The 23771-nt window shown below is 42.0% G+C and overlaps 1 protein-coding gene across 2 annotated transcripts; it reads right to left on the reverse strand.

The window, feature by feature from the left end:
• Positions 1–5101: 5101 nt before the first annotated feature.
• tmem129 (transmembrane protein 129, E3 ubiquitin protein ligase) lies at positions 5102–23551 on the reverse strand. 2 transcript variants are annotated; one of them, XR_009646123.1, is made up of 5 exons: positions 23297–23551; positions 21136–21607; positions 20703–20862; positions 13769–13891; positions 7105–7185 (listed from the first exon to the last, which is right to left on the reverse strand). XR_009646123.1 is itself a non-coding variant. In XM_060845511.1 (4 exons), exons 1-4 carry the CDS (start codon positions 23499–23501, stop codon positions 6937–6939), a joined length of 1086 nt encoding a protein of 361 aa, XP_060701494.1. In that variant the 5' UTR covers positions 23502–23551; the 3' UTR covers positions 5102–6936. The 2 variants fall into 2 exon arrangements, 1 of the variants encoding a protein (XP_060701494.1); XM_060845511.1 differs by lacking the exon at positions 13769–13891 and having other exon boundaries at positions 5102–7185.
• Positions 23552–23771: the final 220 nt, after the last annotated feature.

Genomic DNA, 23771 nt, shown 5'->3' on the forward strand with positions numbered 1-23771 from the left:
AAAATCAATCTGCCCTTGCCTACAAAATCCATTCATATACATACCAATCTTAATGTAATGGCTGAGTGCATGGATACTTACGTTGACAGAAGTCTGCATGTTGTGAACTAGTCACTGTTCTATGGTATTCATGCAGTACTTCCTGAGTTCACTATCTAGGGTGGATTAAAGAGTACTGGAGAAAGTACAAAATAAAAACGCCCACACACACACACAGACCATCTAATCAAAGACATACCTTCAATTGTTTGAATTGCAGCTTTGACATATACATGAAAGTAGTGGAAATATTTGGGAGGTACTTACTACACATTTTATGGTTATTTTTGTCACAGAAAAATTATATTGCATGTCAATCCAATTTCAACAGTCAAGAAAATAACAAGTTTGTAAACATCACACTGCAAATAAATCATACATTAAGGGTGGATTTTCTCATTTGAACTGGGACTTGAGTGTCTGGGCATTTCCCTTCTGAAATTCAGCCTATTTATGAGGAATTTCCACCTTCCAAAGATGTGTAGGTTAGGTGAATTGGCCATGGTAAATTGCCATTGTGTTCAGAGGTGTGTAGGTTAGGTGCATTAGTCAGGGGTAAATATAGGATAGTAGAGGAATAGTTCTGGATGAGTCACTCGTTGGAGGGTCGATGTGGACTTCTTGGGCCGAAGGGCCTGTTTCCACACTGTAGGGATTTTATTCTATTCTGTTCTAGGTTTGCGTCAGGCTCAGTCAAAATGAACACTTGCCAGTACAATTTCAAGGTAGGAACAGAGGCAAGCAGGTGCTGCGGTTGGCATATTAGAAGGCTCACCTCCATTCACTGGGACATGAGCCTATATCTACATGATTGCTAGGCCCTCTAGCACTCACCTCTCTCACTCCCCCTATCCCTTATTCCTCCTCAGTGCCCCTTGCATGCCACTTGCATATCCTCATGCATCCTTCATACCTACTCGTTCAGTATCATCATATAACTGAACACAAGTTATATGATGACATGGAGAAGGTTTGGAAAACCAAATTTTTTTAAACCAGTCAAACTCCCATTGAAACTAAAAAGACCCTCTGAGAAACTCTACTTAGAAATTATCAACCAAACAATTATTGAAACTTCCTTTGAAAAAATTATTTCATTTCAAGCGCTCATTAATCTGTCAAAAGAAACAAATTGCCAATCTAAAACCTCTTCAACTGATTTGTTTCTATTGCTGTGCATAAAACTGATAATCAAAGAAAGCACAGACTTCTGGTCACAGCTGTGTCAACAACCACTGCTGAACTAGATTGATTATTAAAGCCTGGAAATCATACAAGCATTCATAAAGTGATTACACTGCACAGTTGAGTAAATAAATCCTAAAAAGCTTTATGTATTAGGGCCTTTGAAGTTGCCTGGCTAAAAGACCAGTCATATTTTTGTTTTTTTAAGAAGGCTTAAAGGAATTTCAATCAAAGAAGCTTCATTTTTTTCAGATCTGTGGACTTGGAATCAATATAAAACTCAAGCCAGCGTCTAAATGACTTATTTAAAATAGGATATTGAAATGCTTGAAAGAATAAAAGGAGTTTATTTATTTAGTGAAATACTCTAGAGCGCATGATTACATACACAATACCAATGAATTCAATGCCTCACTTCCCTTTTCAGAAGAGCCTGATAATCAATCAAAGTATTCAAAATATATTTAAATTATTATGGTAATGGTAAACCGGACTCTCAATATTCAATTTTCAGACCTCAATTAACTGCTGTGATCACCTGACCACAGATTGAGGCAAGTCTTGAGACTCCTTTTTTTGCTATTAATTCATGGAATCTAGATACTGATGACTGGCCAACATTTCTTGCCCCTTTCTAGATTGAAGGCACAAGAATGTGCCTTCTTAAACTGCTGCAAATCACATGCTGTTGGTTGGTCCACAATGCCCTGAGGGAGGGCATTCAGAAGTTTTGACCCAATGACATTAAAGGAACAACTATATATTTCCAAGTCAGGAATGTGAGTGGCTTGGAGGGGAACTGCAGGTGGTCATGTTCCCAAAAATGGGCTGCCCTTGTCTTTTTAGATGAAAGTGATCACGTGTTTGGATCTTTGGTGAATTTCTGCAGTGCATTTTGTAGATAATACACACTGCTGTTACTGATTGTCAGTGGTGGAAGGAATGGATGCTTGTGGATCTGGTGCCAATCAAGTAGGCTGCTTTATCCTGCATGGTGTCAAGCATCTTGTGTTTTGTTGGAACTATCCTCATCCAGACCAGTGGGGGTATTCCATCACTCTTGACTTGTGTTTTATAGATGATTAACAGGCTTTGGGGAGTTAGGAAGTGAGTTACTCACTACCTCTAACCTGCTCTTATAGCTAGTGTTTATATGGTGAGCCCAGTTGAGTTTCTGGTCAATACTCCAAGGTATTTGCTACACTATTGATTCAAAATGTGTGGTGCTGGAAAAGCACAGGCAGTCAGGCAGCATCTGAGGAGCAGGAATGTTGACGTTTCAAACATAAGCTCTTCAGCAGGAATGCTCTTGTTGACTCTGATCTCCAGCATCTGCAGTCCTCACTTTCTCCCAGTTAAACCATTGAATGTCAAGGGGTGGTGGTTATGTTGTCTCTTATTGGAGATGGTCATAGCCCAGCATTGTGTGGTGTATATGTTACTTGCTACTTCAAATTGAAGATTAATACAAAGGATAAGTTTAAAGCATGTGTTGGACTTATTACATCAGTAGCCCAACTGTCAAAGGCCACAGCATTTTCAGCACCAATCGTAGTTGCCTGTTTTTGTTCAGTTTTTAAAATCCTGACTGAAGGTCCTCGGTAATATTGCTGAACAAAGAGATCTTGGAGTACAGGTTCATAGTTCCGTAGAAGTGGAGTCACAGTTGATTTATGGGACCGTGCATCGAGTATACATTTGGAACGTCATGGAATACTGCGTGCAATTCTGATCTTCCTGCTATTAGAAGAATGTTGTGAAACTTGAAAGGGTTCAGAAAAGATTTACAAGGATGTTGCCAGGGTTGGAAGGTTTGAGCTTTCGGGAGAGACTGAAGAAACTAGGGCTATTTTCCCTGTCGCGTCATAGGCTGAGGGGTGACCTTATAGAGTTTATAAATTCATGAACGACATGGATAGGGTGAATATACAAGGTCTTTTCCCCAGGTGGAAGAGTCTTAAACTAGAGGGCATAGGTTTAAGGTGAGAAGGAAAGATTTAAAACGGACATCAGGGCAACCTTTTCACAGAGAGGGTGGTGCGTGTATGGAATAAGCTTTCAGAGAAAGTTGCAGAGGCTGGTACAATTACAACATTTCAAAGACATCTGGATGGGTATATGAATAGGAAGGGTTTAAAGGGATATAGGCCAAAAGCTGACAAATAGGATACTCCCCAGGACCTTACCTTTAAGTGTAGAAATCCTGCCCTGAGTTGCCTTTCCAAAATGCAGACTCTCCTACTTATCTAAATTAAACTCTACCTGGCACTTATTGGCCCATTGGCCCATCTGATCAAGATCCTATTGTACTCTGACATAACATTGCTGTCCACAACACCTCCAATTTTGGTGTCACCTGCAAAGTTACTAACCCTAACTATGTTCATGTCCAAATCAATTATATAAATTCATGATCAATGCCCTGGACTTGGGTGTACAGGATAATTTCAAAATTTCATATGATGAAATGTATGGACAGATGAAAGATGAAACTTGAGAAAAAGATGATATATTACCTTTCCTTTTTTTAACCAATAAAAAGAAGATACAATTCTAAAGGAGGTGCAGAAGCAGTAGGACCTGTGAATATACATGGACAAATCATTGAGGGTTGGTGGTACTAGTTGAAAAAATACATAAAAGAGGGCCTCCATGACGGATAGTTTTATAAAAGGCAGTGAATACAAAACTGAGGAGGCTATGGTGAACCAATACAAAACACTGCCTTCGTGTCAACTGGAGCATTATGCCCAATTTTGTACATTGCTTAAGGAAGAACATGAAGGCAATATGAAACCACAGAAAAGATTAACAAGAATTGTTCTGAGAATGAACGAGGACAGATTGGTGAAGCTCCTTTTGAAAAGATTGCTTGGGATGTTCAAAGTAAGGGGTCGGAATGGAATAGTTTTTAAAAAAAAGCTGTTCCCACTGGCAGAAGGGCTGAGGATCACTGTACAATGATACAAGGTGACATGAGCAAAAACATTTTTCCCCAGCAAGTGGTTAGGATCCAGAATACACTGCCTTAGAACATGGTGGAGATAGATTTGATCATTACAGGGGTGTCAGCATTGATTTTTATGCTTAAGCACTCGAGTGGGAGCTCTCCAGAACCTTATGATTCAGGAGCAAGAGTGCTACTCACTGAGCTATAGCTGACACCAGAATGAATAACATCTGAATGTTTTCAGTGGTACAACATTAACTCTTCGTGACATCATAACAAATGGCGTTTGAATTCATGTTTTGGAAAGTGAAAGTTGGCATTGGTTAGTCCGTGGTAAATTGAATAAGAAATACATCAACAGATTTAAAAATCACAACACCAGGTTATAGTCCAACAGGTTTAATTGGAAGCACTAGCTTTCGGAGCGCCGCTCCTTCATCAGGTGGTTATGGAGGACACAATTGAAAGACACAGAATTTATAGCAAAAGTTTACAGTGTGATGTAACTGAAATTATACATTGAAAAATACCTTGATTGTTTGTTAAGTCTCTCAGCTGTTAGGTATCAAGGTCTTTTTCAATGTATAATTTCAGTTACATCACACTGTAAACTTTTGGTATAAATTCTGTGTCTTACAATTGTGTCCTCCACAACCACCTGATGAAGGAGCAGCGCTCCAAATGCTAATGCTTCCAATTATACCTGGTGGACTATAACCTGGTGTTGTGTGATTTTTAAACTTTGTACACCCCAGTCCAACACCGACATCTCCAAATCAACGCACTCAGATACTTATGTAGATATTTCAGAAACCTGTCCCTCATGCCACCTAGTGGTAGATCCACAGCTATATCATATTGTGAGCACTGAAACCTCTTACTACCAACAACCATTTTGGGGTACAGACAGTATATATGGCATGAACATCCAGGACAGAATATTTTATTATGTACTATTGTCCATATACCAAAACAGAAAAATATACCTTATAGCTTCAAAAATACAATTTCATCTTAAAATCAGGTCATTCAAAGTTAAGAACCATTTCAATTTTCTTCAAAATATTTTTTATCTTCTGAACATGATGCTGTTCCAAAGATACCTACAGCCTACTGTAAATTTCTCAGTTTGAAATATATGTGGAACTATAGAATAGTTAAGGGAGAATGGGAAGGGAGCATGCCAATTAGTGTGGACTTATGCAGGGATCACTTCATCGTGTCAATCCTTTCTATCGCTCCTGTAATTGCAAGAGCCCTGGGATAATTTTAACACTGCCACACAGGGTAAAGTAACCTAGTTTAAATTAGTAATGAAGAGTAAGCTCCTGGAAAAATTGCAAAAGGATCTCTAACCTTCCAAATTAGGTGTGGTTGTCTTTTAGAATTTTGCTTAAAGTATTGCCAAATGGAATTGGCATAATGGACTTTACAGCGGAGTATTTCAGAGCTTCAACAGGAAGACCCCATTTGGACAATAAAGCTTATCCTACCATTCAAGAAGACCATGACAGAGCTGTGAAATAACTCCAGATACTTAACTTTGCCACTTAATAATTTTGACTTAAAAAAAACAAGTTTAGATTTAAAATTAACAGTTAACCTACAAATTGCTATTTGCTGAAAGAATTCAAAACTTCCATCTTTAATGTGTAGAAGCATTTGTCAATTTCAAACCTGAAAGGTATGACTAACCCTTAGACTGCCTTTAGTCCTAGACTCCTGGTTGAGCAAATCAGGGCAATGTAACATTTTTCTTCAAAATTATTTCAGAAGAATATGCACTGAATCTCTTCCAGATTGTTTACATTTAAGTTTGACATTATGTATAACCTTCATTGTTAAAGTCAAAATGAACAAATAACTCCCCTTGCATTTCTGAACAATTGTGGAGAATAGACTGCTACGGTTCAAGGCAAAGGCTGTCATCATCACCTTTACAGTGAGAAACCCTGCACTGGCAGCATCATTTGCACCAGTATTTTAAAAAATGCAACTAAGAACCAGAATTGGCAAAATTCTGAATGAGTTACAGGCAATCTTTAAAACCAGCGTCCATATGGAGTACAAAATGGGAAAATAAACAATGGAAAAATCAGCCAGCTGCAGAAAAAGGTTTATAAAGGAGATATGCAATTAACATTGTGAAATAGAAAGGATTCACTGAGTTTGAAAATACTCAGATTTTGTATCTAGCAAGGATGACACAATGCTATCCAAAACTATAATACTATATACGCAGTGATTGTATAGGAAAGATTTGAAGTTGGAAATAAAATACTGAGAATCCATAATGTAAAATGAAAAGAATTGAGAGGAAAGCCTTGAAATTTAAGTGTTTCAAACCATTCAGTTAATGAATTTGAGTCAACTCATGACAATCCAGAAATACGGTCATTGTAGTGTTCTGAAGATTTAAGTTTCAAGCAACTCTGAACTGATGTTCCTGTTGCAAAAGTCTTCAGTTCTCGAAGAAGCAATCCCAAGTTGACAAGTTTCATTTTGAGTAGACACAGGGGAATAAGAAAAAAGGGAAAATAATTTCTCTCACTGGAAGTACTCATCACTGAATGATGTAGGGTTTTAAAGTAAAATGAACACTTCAAGGGCAATTGTTGTGGCCTGAAGACATTTAGTTTAGTTTCCATAACAAAACAAAGTTGAGGGCTACAGCTTGGAAGAGGTCAGAAATGAAATCTTGACATGAGATGGACAACTGGGATATTAGATGAAGAATAATGTCCATTTTCATTTCATTCACGTTAGCATACAATAGAGATGTCAAGGATGCAAAACTTTGACCGACAGGTAGGGCAGGGCACCCGATTGGATAGCCATGTTTCTGGATGCTGCTGATCTTGGCGGCTGGCAAACCATTTTCCCATACACGTTAGGCACCACATGGGACGACAATAACACTGCTGACACTCGCCCTCATTTGGCTCTTGGCAGTCTTTGATGAGTTTAATGTTAGCAGCTGTCTGCATGCAGCCAATGCACGGCTCCAGTTCCTGTTTGAAAGCAACATTTTACAATTAAAAAACATCAATCTCAATGGCACAGGAGTGAAGGATTTAATGGGACTGTGCAGTTTTAAAGTTTCAATTGTATACAAAAAAATCCCTACTTTTCTCTTGATTAGAAGTGTGATTTTGGTAAGCATCTACTTGGGTCAATCATTGCCATCACCTACCCTCGGGCTAATAAAAAAAATGACATGTAAAAGAAAGAAAAGATTTTCATGATCTCTGGAGTCTCAAAGAGCTTCATAACCAATGAATAAATGTTTGATGTGCAGTCACTATTGTAATTAATATGAGAGAAATATTTCAGTCAATTTGTTTATAACAAAGCTTCAGAAACAGCGAGTTATTAGATAAACTGCTATCACGTGTTCTCAAAGACAAGTATTAAGCTAGCACCAGGTAGAATTCTACTCTATACCAAATAGTTACATGAGTTTTTTTTCTTTTATATTCACCTAAGAAGCTTAACATCTCATCTGAAAAATTGATGGTAGTTTCAACAATTGCTCCTTAAGATTCAGATTTCTTTTCCTACTGCTCTATGGTTTGTTTCTTTAAGGGGTACAATCCATTTAAATGCAGATTTTTGAAGTCAGAAACAAAGTCAGAAATTGCTGGGAAAACTCAACAGGTCTGGCAGCATATATGGAGAGAAAGTTAATGTTTCAATACCAGTGACCCTTCTTCAAAACTGACTGTAACTGGGAAAAGATTGATATTTATGTAGAAGATGGGGTGGGGGGAGTGTAAACAATATATGGAGATGCAGCCAGAGAGAAAAGCAGGTAGGCAGACAAAGCAATGTGTAAAGGTCAGCCTGGGAAAATGGGAACCTTTTGAGAAAGCTTGTAGTCTCACATGTGACACATTTGTGACATGTGATGCAGGAAAGTGCTTGGCCACCAGTGAGGAGATGGGGCATTTGTTCTGAACAATTGGTGTCATCTGTTATGTCAATGGATCGGTGTTAATAAGATGATAACACTTGTTCACTTGTGGAATGTGTGGCAGTACTTCCTTCTCACGCCAGACAGCTGGAGGATTGCATATATTTCACAATTACATGTCTGATAGCTAAATTTCTGTTTATATTGAAGACTCTTAACAAAACTCATACTCAACAGGAAAATAATTTGTCATTTAATAACCTGAGTGGAATATGCACATAATAGCACAATCCTGATACATTTTCATGAATACCACACTGATTTGAATTTATGAAGCTCAGCTCCCTCATCTTGACTGTTCTGGAATGTGAATGTCTCATTATCCTTACAGGCTAGGAAAACAGGAAGGTGGAACCTGGCATAATAAGAAAGTCGCAAGATGTTCATGTGTGAGTGAGAGAGAGAAAATATTCTTCTGTAATTCACTGACTGAAGGATTCAAGAGACACAGAGACAGACAGGTCAGAAGCTGGTAGAAAGTTTAACTCTTTGTGGTCTGATTTGAGTGAACACTAGCTTGTCATTGATTGAATGTTCCCTGGAGCTCGCGACCCAGGAGTGTTATGAACTTAATTTGCATTCTGGGAATCTTAGATGATTTTAAAAGAAAAAGCCATTTGGTAGGACAATGATCCTAGGCATGTTAGCTGAGCGAGGCTCCGTCATGACCTTTCCACATAGTTTAGACTTGTCCGTCATTATGGTTGGTAAAAACAAGGACTGCAGATGCTGGAAACCAGAGTCAAGATCAGAGTGCTGCTGAAAAAGTACCACAGGTCAGGCAGCATCCGAGGAGCAGGAAAATTGACGTTTCGGGCAAAAGCCCTTCATCAGGAATACAGGCAGAATGCCTGAAGGGTGGAGAGATAAGTGAGAGGAGGGTGGGGGTGGGGAGAAAGTAGCATAGAGTACAATAGATGAATGGGGGTGGGGATGGAGGTGATAGGTCGGGGGCAGGGGGAGGATGAAGTGGATAGGTAGAAAAGAATATAGGCAGATAGGACAAGTCATGGGGACAGTGCTGAGCTGGAGGGTTGGAGCTGGGTAAGGTGGGGGGAGGGGAAATAAGGAAACTGGCGAAATCCACATTGATGCCATGGGGTTGAAGTGTTCCGAGGCGGAAGATGAGGCGTTCTTCCTCCAGGAGTCAGGTGCTGAGGGAGCACCGGTAAAGGATGCCCAGGACCTCCATGTTCTCGGCAGAGTGAGCGGGGGAGTTGAAATGCTGGGCCACAGGATGGTGGGGTTGATTGGTGCAGGTGTCCCAGAGATGTTCGCTAAAGCGCTCTGCTAGGAGGCGTCCAGTCTCCCCAATGTAGAGGAGACCACATCGGGAGCAACGGATACAATAAATGATATTGGTAGATGTGCAGGTAAAACTTTGATGGATATGGAAGGCTCCTTTAGGGCCTTGGATGGAGGTGAGGGAGGAGGTGTGGGCACAGGTTTTGCAATTTCTGCGGTGGCAGGGGAGGTTGCCGGAACGGGAGGATGGATTGTTGTGGGGTGTGGACTTGACCAGGTAGTCATGGAGGGAACAGTCTTTGCGGAAGGCGGAAAGGGGTGGGAGGGAAATATATCCCTGGTGGTGGGGTCTGTTTGGAGGTGGTGGAAATGTCGGCGGATGATGTGGTGTCTGCGTAGGTTGGTAGGGTAGAAGGTGAGCACAAGGGGCGTTCTGTCCTTGTTATGGTTGGACCGGTGGGGTTTGAGGGCGGAGGGGCGGGATGTTGACAAGATGCGTTGGAGGGCATCTTCCCACCACGTGGGAAGGGAAATTGCGGTCTCTAAAGGAGGAGGCCATCTGGTGTGTTCTGTGGTGGAACTGGTCCTTCTGGGAGCAGATACAGCGGAGGCGGAGGAATTGGGAATACGGGATGGTATTTCTGCAGGATGTAGGGTGGGTAGAGGTGTAATCCAGGTAGCTGTGGGAGTCAGTAGGTTTGTAAAAAAATGTCAGTGTCAAGTCGGTCATCATTAATTGGAGATGGAGAGGTCCAGGAAGGGGAGGGAGGTAACAGAGATGATCCAGGTAAATTTAAGGTCAGGGTGGAATGTGTTGAAGTTGATGAACTGCTCAACCTCCTTGCGGGAGCACAAGGTGGCGCCAATGCAGTCATCAATGTAGTGGAGGAAGAGATGGGGAGTGGTGCCGGTGTAACTATGGAAGATGGATTGTTCTACGTAGCCGACAAAGAGACAGGCATAGCTGGGCCCATACAGGAGCCCATGGCTACCTCTTTAGTCTGGAGGAAGTGGGAGGATTCGAAGGAGAAATTGTTAAGGGCGAGGACCAGTTCAGCCAAACGAATGAGAGAGTTGGTGGAAGGGTACTGTTGGGGACGTTGGGAAAGGAAGACATGGAGGACTTGGAGGCCCTGGTCATGGCTGATGGAGGTGTAGAGGGATTGGATATCCATGGTGAAGATGAATCGTTGGGGGCCGGGGAAACGGAAATCTTGGAGGAGGTGGAGGACATGGATTATTAGAGTGGTGCTGGAAAAGCACAGCAGGTCAGGCAGCATCCGAGGAGCAGGAAAATCGATGGGCATGTAGCGTTTTTGTAATTTTAATCCCAAATTCTGTATAAAGACAGCTTGTTTGCAGCAATAAGGAGGGTTAGCCTGAGAGCTCTCTTCGGGGTAAAAGCTGGCACCAATATTCTAAAAGTTTTAGAACGTTAGCTCAACCCAGGCTTGTAGATATCTATGTTATAGTGTAACATTGATGCCATTGGTAAATAAAGGTAATAATTTAGACTAAACCGTCTGTAAGAGTTATATATTCCAGACTACCACAGAGTACAATCTCCAGGATGAACCAAGAGAGGTTTACAGGTTGAGTCCATTAGGGATTCCCTGAGCCGTCTCGAAAAGGGACTTGAACACTTTGGTGGCTGACAATGGGTTGGTTCTGGTTGCAGCCGACATGACGACAAGGGATTGGGATAATACAATGGGAAAAAATGCATCAAGCCCAAAAATTGTTGAACTTGATAATGAGTCCTGAAGAATACGAGTGGAGTGAGGCGCTAGTCTTCTAGCTTGCAATGAGCTTTGTTGGAGCATTCTGATTTGGCCAGGGAATGCAATGATGTGTTGAAGCTGGCAACCAGTAGCTCAGGCTTAGATTACCTTGTGGTCTAAACTTTGCTATGCTAAAACGATTTATTGTTAACAAATTGTTAATAGAGTCATACAGCATGGAAACAGACCTTTGGTCCAACCAGTCCACAACAGTCATGTTTGTAAACTAAACTAGTCCCATCTGCCTGCGCTTGGCCTGTGTCCCTCCAAACCTTTCCTATTCATGCACTTATCCGAGTGTCTTTTAAACTTTGGAACTGTCCTTGCATCCACCATTTCCTTGGCAGTTCATTCCACACATGATGCACTGTGTTAAAAAAAAAGCTTTCCCCTCATGTCCTTTTTCAAGCTTTCTCCTATCTTAAAAATGTCCCCTAGTTTTGAACTCCCCCCTCCTGAGGGAATAGACCTATATCTAAGCCACTTATGATTTTAAAAACCTCAACAAGTTTATTCAACTTCCTAAACTCCAGTGAAAAAGTCCCAGTCTTTCCAGTCTGTTTTTATATCTCAAACCTCCATTTCTGGCAACATCCTGATAAATATTTTCTGAACCCTCTCCAGTTTAATAACATCCTTCCTATAAGTGTGACCTGAACTACACACAGTAGTCCAGAATCTTTTGTTGAGTTATAAACTTGGTGCCTGACATGGATTGTTCGCAAAGTCTGTAACGATTATTGAAAAAGTCTGGTTGGGAACTACTGTGGTCAGATTTGAGGATTTTTGAAGGTTTTACCTTTACTGTGCTGTGAATAGAGATAGAGAGGCTGATTTAATTTGGGATATCTCCATGTTCTAACATCAAGGAAGAACATTGAAAACATCTAGCAATCAATGACAATTCATAATTTATAAGGTATCCATTCCTTGCTACAAACTGCTATACAGTAATTGTGTTGTGCATTAAATTTACGTATTTTTTTAGCAAGTTCTGTCTCACAAATGTAGATCATTTCAAGTTAATCTGCTGTTACAGAACAAAAAAAACATGCGCACAAACTAGATCAAGACAAGTTCAGCACTAATGGTAGGAAGTTGTGGATTTAAATTGTAAAACAGTCTTTCTCTGCAGAAATACACTCACACCATAGAAATTGGTGCAAAACTAGGCCATTCAATGCATCTTTACTCAGATGATTAGTAGAGGTGTGGAACGCCCTGCCTGCAGCCGTAGTAGACTCGCAAACTTTAAGGGTTTTTAAATGGTCATTGGATTAACATATGGATGTAAATGGAATAGATGGGTTTCAGATTGGTTCCACAGGTCGGCACAAAATCGAGGGCTGAAGGGCCTGTACTACGCTATAATGCTCTATGTTCTAAGAGTGATCTGCTCAATGAGATTGTGATTGATAATAGTCCTCAACTCCACTTTCCTTAACTCTTGATTCCCTTACTGATTTAAAATCTCAGCTCTGACTTGTGTATCTGCTGGATAGGATCACATGGAGTGAGACTAATTTAAAACAAAATAATTAGCTTCACTCATCTATGGTTATCTTTAAGACTTACTATTACTCAGCTTCTGATTTTAAAGATTATTTAAAACACGGTCTGTATATGGGTTTGTAGCTCGGGTGCCAATTGTTGTTGTTGTACATATGTTCGCTGAGCTGGAAAGTTGATTTGCAGATGTTTCGTCCCCTGTCTAGGTGGTATCTTCAGTGCTGTGGAAGTGCTGCGGAAGTGCTGCTGTACTCTCTCTTCTAGAATTTATTTGGTGTTGTTTCTGCTGCTTTCTATTGCTAGTTCCAGTTGTTCATTGTAGTAGCCGGTATACTAGGTCTAGGTCTATATGCCTGTTGATGGAGTCTATAGCCAAGTGCCATGCTTCTAGAAATTCTCTGGCTGTCCTCTGTTTAGCTCGTCCTGTGATCATTGTGTTGTCCCAGTCGAATCTGTAGTCCTTGTCATTTGTGTGTATGGCTACTAGGGACAGCTAGTTGTGGTATTTTGTGGCTAATTGGTGTTAGCGAATGCTAGTTGTTGCTTGCCTTATATAGTATTTTGTGCAGTTTTTTACATGGAATCCTGTAAATTACATTAGTCTTGCACATGATGAGTATCGGGTCTGTTGTCATGATAAGTTGTTGGCTGGGCATAGCTGTCTGTTTATGGGCTTTCGTGAATCCCAGTGGTCAGAGAAGTCTGGCTGTCAGTTCAGAGACTTTTTAAATGTAAGGTAGCGTGACTGGTGAGTTAGGTCGGCATGTCCTTGTCGCATTGTCTGACTGTTAGGCATTTATGGATGAAATTGCAGGGGTATTCGTTCTTAGTGAATACTCTGTAGAGGTGTTGTTCTTCATCCCTTTGTAGGTCGGGAGTGCTACAGTGTGCTGTTGCCCTTTTGAATTTGATCCTAATGCAGCTTCTCATGTATTTGGATGGTTGCTATTGTAATTCAGGATCTGGTGAGTGTGTGTGGCTTTCCGGTACACTTTTGTAGGGTGCATTCATGGTCCTTGTTATCTCTGTGTATGGCTACAAGGGACAATACCCTAAGATTTTATAGATTACACAAAGTAGACATACCACTTAGACCCACTGTGATATTCCTGGGAATGCCATCGCATAAATTGGCAAAAGAACTTCAACAAAAACTAAAACATCTTGGCAGCGGAATTCAAACACTCCATACAATTGTCACAAGAATTCCTGAAAAACATCAAGAATATAAAATTAGATAAGCATGAAGTAATGGTCTCATTTGATGTAATGGCACTGTTCACTTCAATTGACAAAACTGTAGCCAGAGAGACAATAGCCAACTTCCTGGAAAAACGGAACATTCTGTGTTCTTTGTACCATCACATCCAGGAATGGGAATTAATCATTGGTTTCCTCCTCTTTCATAAATCTGATTCCTGTGATTATGGTGTTGATAATCATGTATATGGTCTCTATTTCTGTTTTCTTAATGATAACAAATGTGTCGTCTACATATCAGATCCAGAGTTTGGGTTGGATTTGTGAGAGGGCTGTTTGTTCCAATCTTTGCATCACTGCTTCTGCTATAAGCCCAGAGATGGATGAGCCCAGAGGTGTTCCACTGATCTGTTTATACATTTGGTTGTTGAATGTGAATTGTGTTGTCAAGCACAGGTCTAGTAGTGTGAGCATGCAGTCCTTGTTGATAGGTTCCCCATTGTGTTGTCTGTTCCGTTTTTCAAGGAAGTTGGCTATTGTCTCTCTGGCTACAGTTTTGTCAATTGAAGTGAACAGTGCCATTACATCATATGAGACCATTACTTCATGCTTATCTAATTTTATATTCTTGATGTTCTCTAGGAATTCTTGTGACAATTGTATGCAGTGTTTGAATCCGCTGCTAAGATGTTTTAGTTTTTGTTAAAGTTCTTTTGCCAATTTATGCGATGGAATTCCCAGGAATATCACAGTGAGTCTAAGTGGTATGTCTACTTTGTGTAATCCATAAAATCTTAGGGTGTTGTCCCTTGTAGCCATACACAGATATAACAAGGACCATAAATTTGAATGAGACATTGCAATGATCATAGGACAAGCTAAATGTAGGACAGCCAGAAGCATGGCACTCAGCTACAGACTCCATCAAGAAGCACATAGATCTAGATCCAATATACCAGCTACTACAACAAACTGGAACCAGCAACCAGAAGCAGCAAAAACTAAACCAAATAAATTCCAGTCGACACTTCACAGGAGGCTCCAAAGCACTGAAGATGTCGCCTAGACAGGGGACGAAATGTCTACAAATCAACTACCAGCTTGGCAAACATACCCAAACCAAGACGTTATATAAAACATTTACAATTTGGCTTTGGACGTCCTCATCTAAGTTAATTACATACCTCAATTTTCCTCAATTGCTCTCAACTTGAATCTCAGCATCATATTACTTCAAACTAGGCTTTTAACTTCCCATCCTGTACATCACAAAGACTGGAGCAAATTTACAAATATCTGACTCCTGATAAATTTATGGCTCCAAGTTTATTTTGGAAAAGCATGCTTACTTCCCTCAAATTAATTTAAACAACAAAAAATATGACATGCTCTCGAAACTTTCCCATAATTAATGGCACACTACAGCTTGTGTTTCACTTGTCAGTCAAAGCACAATACCTAATGGAATACTGTTTTAAGGCAAGTATAATCTCCCTCTGAAAACTGTGCAAATTTCTTAATCTCAGCTTTACTTTTAGCTGAAGGTACAGAGCAAAGGTTGGTGGCAGGGAAGGTTAAAAAGGAAAGCAGATTTTAGTTTGCAAAAGTTTAGCCCCACAACGAATATAACAAGCTGATCCATCCCTCTTCCTTTTGTGCTTTTATTAAGAATTATATTCATATTGAATTTGTAGCTCGGTGCAAGAGATTTCCTTATATCAACGTACCTAAAAAGGCTCCTTTCTCCAGTTGCCAAACACTCAACAATCAAAGGAACCTAAAGCCACTATTGTGTTGTGAACGATAAACTCAATACAGGAAACTTTATTTTAATTGGCACTTAATTAACCAGCACACATGATAAATGAGAAAAAAACCTACACTCATCTCTCGAGCATCTGAACAACAAGAACACCTACATCGGACTCGTGCTCATCAAATACAGCTCCACCGTCAACACCATTATCTCCTCTAGACTGATCTCAAATCTCTGTGACCTTGGTCTCGGCTCCGCCCTCTGCAACTAGATCCTCAGCTTTCTGACCCACAGACTGCAATCAGTGAAGATAGATAACTGCACCTCCTCTAGAATACCACAATATTGAAGATTCCCAGGAAGCAGCCTCAGCCCCGTACCTAACAATGACAAGACAAAATACAGAAGGGAGATAGAGGGCTTGGTGATGTGGTGCAATGAGAATAACTTCTCTCTCTCTCTCTCTCTCTCTCTCTCTCTCTCTCAGCTTCAGCAAAACTAAAGAACTGATCATTGATTTCAGAAAGAAAGGAGGAGAACATGGCCCCATCTACAATAATAGAACTGAGGTTGAGAGGGTGGAGAGCGTCAAGTTCCTTGAGTGATGATAACCAATAATCTATTCTGGATTCCCACATAGATGTGATGGTCAACATGGAACAACGACGCCTCTTCTTCCTTAGGCAGCTCAGGAAATTCAACATGTCCATAAGGACCCTCACCAATGCATCAGTGAAAGCATACTGTCTGGGTGCATAATGGCCTCTAATGGCAACCACTGTGCCCATAAAAACTACAGAAGGTGGTGTGTACAGTCCAGACGATCACAGAAGTCAACCTTCCATCCATGGACTCCATACACAGCTCGCTGCATCTAAAGGCTGTCATCATCAAGGACCCATCGCACCCCGGTAATGATCTCCTACAATCACTTCTGTCAGGCAGAAGACACAGAAGCCTGAACACATGCACCAGCAAGTTCAGGAACAGCTTCTTCTCTGTGCAATTTCACCTCTACGCTTCTAACTTAAGTCTTTCTGATCTGAACATCCTTGCTTACTATGATCTGCCTGTACTGCTCATATACAAAGCTTTTTACTGTACTTCGGTCCGTAATAATAAATAATCAAATTAAAAACTATATACCTAAAATATCACAAGTTTACTGTGTTATTGCGATCTCCACGATGTCTCGAGGAGTCAGTTGAGGGTGAGAGTGAAAAGACTCTTGACCGTTAAATAATAATTTAAACTTAAATGATTTATGCTGTAAATAAAGTATAACAGCGATGTGTATACCCCTGCATTACATTTCTATTCCTTAATGTGTGGTTTTACATTGATTACATGGACCTCTTGATTTATCAGAATATTTGATTAACCAGTATACTCCTAGTCCTCTAGGTGCCCAGTTAACAAAGTGTGTGCTTTACCCATCAACCAGCAAACTGTTGATGCTAAGTGTGTGCAGGGCCTACCTCTCTTGCAACTGGCAATGAGGATCAAAAATAAACATGGTTGATGACATGTGGAGGTGAAGTGATGCAATACATATTTTTACTGATTCTGAAAATTAAAATATGATTAACTTGTGGTGCCTTTGTGGTCAAAAGACTAGGAAGCACGAGGATGGTAACGAGAGTCACAATGCTTTTCATCCATCGCAAGTTCCATATGGCGAGCACCTCAAATAGCCTCTCCTAAGTCAAGGCTTTATGTGCCGAGCCTTGATTAGAACTGTGGGCAGAGTTGTGAAGGTATGTGTTGAAGAATGCTCAACCAGACAGCTCAGTGTAGGTTGGAGTGGTCAGCATTAATTGGCAGACTACCTAGGAGAAGGCAACTTTGATTCCAAACCCCGGCTATTGGTTAATCATGGCTAACAACATGGAAGATCACAAACAACATCAATGGACTAGGATGGTGATATTAAGGGTAGATGAAGCTCTCTAGCAGGCACAACTACTCATCCAAAAGAAACTCTAAGAATCAAAAATCAAACCTTATATCCTTTCAGTGCTATATTTGTAGCAAACATTGCACCAAAGTAGTGTTAATAGCCTTGGACGCGGGAGTGGGAGAGGTTCTGCACAAACTACAAATCACTTAAATATACTCAATGTGGAGGTTATTCAGTAAAGCACCAATCAAAACATCATTGATTTTTTTTTCAAAAAGATGAACATTCATCTGTAAAAACAATGGGTGAATACATCATCTCAATTTCAACTTAAGTGTTTTCGAAAATTAACTAAAGTTTTTATTGAACTGTATAAAAAGATATTTAATTTTTTTTGTGAAGATTTGTAGCTTGGAGCTGGTTGGATCCACTGTTGGTCTGTTCACTGAGCTGGTAGGTTTGTTACAAATAAAAAGATATTTGCGCAGATGACCATAAGCTCAAAGACACAGCTTTTAAAAAGCATCTTGCAGGAAGGGAAGAGAAGTGGAGAGATTTAGGGAGGGATCTCCAGAGTTTGAGGCCTAACTACGTTAAAGTCACAACTATCATTATTTGAATGAAGACAATCAGGATACTTAAAAGCTCAGAATCGGAATGGCATATATTTCAGAAGGATATAGGATGGAAGGAGATTACAAAGACTAGCTTGGGGTGTGAGGACAGTGATTTGAAAATGAGACACAGTATTTTAAACTGAAGGCATTAATGCACCTGGAGCAATACACATCAGGGAGCACTCGGGTAATGGAACATGACTACAATTAGGCAACAATATTTGGATGTGCTAAGGTTTAAGGATGTATTACTAAATGATTAAATGAGAATGATTTTTGAGAAGATTTGTTGCTCAGGTTGATGATAAGTATATACGTTAGTTTGCTGAGCTTGAAGGTTTGTTTTCAGACGTTTCGTCAGCGAACTAGGTAACATCAGTGAGTGTCTTAGGTGAAGCGCTGGTGGTATGTCCCGCCTCTCTATTTATACGTCTTGGTTTCTTCAGGTGGGTGATGTTGTTTCCAGTCTTCTTTTCTTTTCAAGGGAAGGTATGTAGAATCTAAAACTGTGTGTTTATTGATGGAATTCTGGTTAGAATGAGTGTCTTTGTTTTGTCTGTCCCAGGATGTGTGTATTGTCCCAGTCAACAAGATACCATGCAAGAACTGTAAAAAAACCACATCGAACAAACTAGCAGAAAACTTGCCAGCAGGATACATGAACACCAACTGGCCACCAAAACACGAGCCATGATCACTACTTTCTATACATACAAAGGACAGCACTTTGACTGGGGCAACACATACATCCGAGGACAGGTGAAACAAAGACATGCACGAGAATTCTTAGAGGCAACCTTTGAAAAATATTGGGAAATGACTACACCCACCTTAAGAAACCAAAATTCCTAAATAGAGGGGCAGGACATACACCAGCGCTTCACCAGAGGACTCTCATTGATGTTACTACTATGGTGACAAAACATCTGACAACAAACCTTCCGGCTCAGTGAGCTAACTTAGTTACTTATTAAATAACACAGGGAAATCTTGATTATCCAAACATGGTGGGTGGGCACTATTTCGTTCGGATAATTGATTATTCAGTTAATCGAGTAAATGCTTTTCCTCTGGGACTTGGAGTTTTTAAAGTCTGCTCCCTGCTCAGGAGACTAGCAGCAGCACACAGCGCATGAAGCCCCCGTCCCCAAACCCGTGCCACACTAACTCCCCACTCCAAACCCCTTGCCTCCCCACCCCTATCCCGTGCCACCCCACGCCCCGTGCCACACCGCCCCCGTCCCCAACCCCGTGCCACACCGCCCCCGTCCCCAATCCCGTGCCACACCGCCCCCGTCCCCAATCCCGTGCCACACCGCCCCCGTCCCCAACCCCGTGCCACACCGCCCCCGTCCCCAACCCCGTGCCACACCGCCCCCGTCCCCAATCCCGTGCCACACCGCCCCCGTCCCCAATCCCGTGCCACACCGCCCCCGTCCCCAACCCCGTGCCACACCGCTCCCGTCCCCAACCCCGTGCCACACCGCCCCCGTCCCCAACCCCGTGCCACACCGCTCCCGTCCCCAACCCCGTGCCACACCGCTCCCGTCCCCAACCCCGTGCCACACCGCCCCCGTCCCCAACCCCGTGCCACACTAACTCCCCACTCCAAACCCCTTGCCACCCCGTCCCCAACCCCGTGCCACACTAACTCCCCACTCCAAACCCCTTGCCACACCGCCCCCGTCCCCAATCCCGTGCCACACCGCCCCCGTCCCCAATCCCGTGCCACACCGCCCCCGTCCCCAACCCCGTGCCACACCGCTCCCGTCCCCAACCCCGTGCCACACCGCCCCCGTCCCCAACCCCGTGCCACACCGCCCCCGTCCCCAATCCCGTGCCACACTAACTCCCCACTCCAAACCCCTTGCCACCCCGTCCCCAACCCCGTGCCACACCAACCCCCCCACTCCGACCCCTGTGCAAAACCACCTCCCGCCCCCAACACCATCCCCACCCCCATACACCCCCGCCCCCTCTCCGGGGCAACTGGACTGGACACCAACAAGACAGCTGCAGTTGCCTTTGTGGAGTAAGTCTCCAAATAGCACACGTGCACACACACAGACAGGTGCGCGCAGCCACAGCCACACACACACAAGTTATTACTGCAACTTTTTGACAGGTTTCACCATTGTCATGTACAAGACAATGTTGGAGAGATTATCTGCGGAAGTGGGGTTTAGGGTACACTCACGTAGAACTCCAGGGAAAGTGTAGGGGAGAGAGAGGGCGGGAGGTGAGTCATTTGGAGACAGTGCCTGTGTAATCACTGTAAACAAAAGACTCGATCACTGTTGGAAACATGTCTTTGATATAAGGTTTCCATCAGGACTTGGAGATCTCCTTCCAATAATCCGATTTTTGGATAATTGGTGCTTGGATAATCGAGGTTCCTCTGTAATGGCCTGAGTGACAGATTCAGAGGATACACTTCTCGACTCATTTTCAGGCAAAGCATATGGGCCAACCGAGAACTCCATGTGGCTGAGCTGTTTTTCAATGTTATAAGAGGTAAAAAGAAAATTTGATTTTAAATACAAATACCTGATTACTAGGTAGATGAAACCGTTGGTTCAATTCCACCTGGATCTTGAATGTGTCAAGAAACATGTCACTTAGAGACTGATGGATAACCACATTATGAGCATTTCGAACTGTTGTGTGCAGTTTCTCACGTAGTTCACCATACTCAGTTGAATTCAGTCTATAAATAAATAAAGACAATACAGACTGTACTTCAGTTCTTGATGTATATACAACTTTACTTAGTTTCTTTCTGCATCCACCACCCACTCTTGAAAATAATCTCCTTTTCACTTGTTGCAATTTAGTTAAAGGCAATGGGGGAAAGTGTAGAGGACAAAGTGCTTGTGTTAAGTGGGGGGAATCAGCAAACAGGCCCATAAGCCAAAGTGATGTGGTCTCAAGTCTTAATCAGGATAACTAAATCCAGTTGTGATTGGACGCCATTACCCACCTAATGTCGAATGGCTTGATGTTCGGATTGATGCTGCACACTTGAATTGTGAGGAATTGTACAGGAGCATTCACGTCAGGACACAGCTCATGCTGTCTCGATTCAGTCAATGTGAGGTGAATGTCCTGCTGCTGTGCTATATGAACATGGTAAGTAGTCACCTTCATCACCCAGGTATCAGTGACAATAACACGGGCTCCTGCTGCTCCAGAAGCGAATTTATCAATCCTTCGGAACTCAGTATTAACAGAAGATGCCACTGCTCTCCAACCAGACTGTGGAAGGGCATAATGTGCAAGGCCTCTGGCTATTGGATGGTTGCCCCACTTATTTAAGGACCAATACAACACCATGAGGCTAGTAAAAGCCGGGATGAGCACAGCAGTCACTAAATAAATCAACCAACCCTCGCTTACTAGAAAGTAGAACTGCTTTTCACCAGAAGATGCAACACACATTCCTGCATAATAACCTGTAAGAAACAAGTAATAAGTGAGAAAAACATGCAATACATTTCAGTAAAGGGTTATTTAATACCTACTCACATACTTGCAACAAATCATGAAAGTTACCCTCAATCATTTTACCCCAACTACAGCTTGATCTGATAAAAGCTTTATATTCATATAACATCTCACCCTTTTGTTTTTGAAGTGCATTGCAAATTTGTTACCAAATATGACAACCTTTTGTGCATAAAATGAATAAACCAGTCAACTTTCAGGCAAGATTGGCTGAGGGGTAAACATTACTTATATCAGGAGAAACAACTACTGTAAGTGGACGTGATCACATCTATGTGTGCTACTAAAATAGACAGCACTATGGCTTAACGGTTCAAGGGAGAGTGTGGACATTGTGTGAAGTAATGAAACACTCCTTAAATACTGCACAAATCAAAGGAGTGACTCAACTTGGATTAAAATGCCACGACTTAAACTTTACTTTCTGATTCTCTTTGAATTGCAAAAATAATCTTAACAGAAACACAAAGCAAATACTACTAATTGGAATCTGAAGAATTAATCAAAGATGTACCTAAATAGTTAGGTAAAATTTGCAATCAGAATGATACTAAATTTTAAGTCAGCACCTTCAAGATATTGTCCAGAAGGAAGAACAATTTATTCAATGAGTGCTGGAGGACTGCATAGAAGACTGAAAACTACACAATACTTAAAAGCCATGTCATCACAACGCGTAACAATGCAATCAAATAGAGTTGTATTACCAAATAAAATGAAAATTTTTCAGAAGCTAAGATTAAGGTCAAGCAACTTCAGTGGCAGAGAAAGTGAACTGTTCAGATCAACTATCTTTTAATTTAATTCTTAATTAAGCACGAGCCTGTGGTCTTTATACTGAAGGAAGTAGTGTAGTTTTGGGTTAGGTCACGCCTCAGCTAATGTGTTCAGTTCTGTTAACAAGGCACATAGGAAAATTCCCCACACTCTGGACACAATTACGTGAAGGAGTATTGTCACAAGAAAAGAGTAAGAAAAGGCCTGAAACATTGAGACTACTAGGTTTATAGGGAGGCAAATTACGTTTTAAAAAGCCTAAAATTTACAACTAAAAGGTGATCAGGTGAAGAGAAAATTAATTTGGAATACTAGTTCAGACTAAATTCCATACTATAAAAAGCAGTATAAATCAGATCATCTACTGAAAATCAATCCTTAAGAGTTAACAATGTGAGGCAGGACACTGGTGACAAAATGTTATGAATGCTGTGCCATCTTGCCCCCTTAATATTTCCTGCGCATTTAAACCTACCACTACCACCGAGGCAAGGAAGGATTAGCTAAATTAACACAAACATACTGTAAGCCAGGTAGAGTATAAATCCGATAAAAATATTCAGCTCCAGTAAATTCATTTGAAATTTATAAAACCCTGCTCGCTGGATTACCAGCGCTCCTACAACCCATTACCATCCTGGAAACTGCTGCCAAAGAAGAGAGGGAGTTTAGACACGGCCTGAAGTTCAGGAAGTTGATGTTGACAGCATTCCCAATAATTGGGAACATTCGCCAGTGGCGAAATCCGACCCAACTTCCCAGGCTCACAATACACAAACAAATGAGAGGGAGCGTCGCTCACTCCCCACATAAAGCCGGGGCCGCTCTGTCCCCCTGTGCTCTGTGCCCTGTGCCCTGACCTAGCGGTAACAGCGAATGCACAGTGACAGTGGCGGCCGTCCTGCGGATGTGGTAGTGAATGAAGGCCAGATCCTCACTGCCCAGCTGCTCAGACAGCAGGTCCTGCACCGTCACCCCCGCCGAACGGAACTCGGTCGGAGTGAAGACAAAACAGAAGGAAAGGACAATGTAAAAGAGACTGAACGCTGCTTCAGGGCTGTCCATTCTCGGCTCGGCCAAACCGTCGCCGCTGGACACACGGATATCCGGTTCAAACCTCGCCACAAGCCCCGCCCCCAGCTCAGACCCGCCTCCATCACCGGCCCCGCCCCCAACACCATCACGCCCCATCACCGGCCCCGCCCCCAACTCCGACCCGCCCCATCACCGGCCCCCACAGGCTCCGCCCTCAACTCCGACCCCCCATCATCGGCCACGCCCCCTCCCCACACATGCCCCGCCCCCGCATCAGCCTATTGTTCAGGAATGGGACAA

Source organism: Hemiscyllium ocellatum, chromosome 1, assembly GCF_020745735.1.
Source record: "Hemiscyllium ocellatum isolate sHemOce1 chromosome 1, sHemOce1.pat.X.cur, whole genome shotgun sequence".
Lineage (NCBI taxonomy): Eukaryota > Metazoa > Chordata > Chondrichthyes > Orectolobiformes > Hemiscylliidae > Hemiscyllium > Hemiscyllium ocellatum.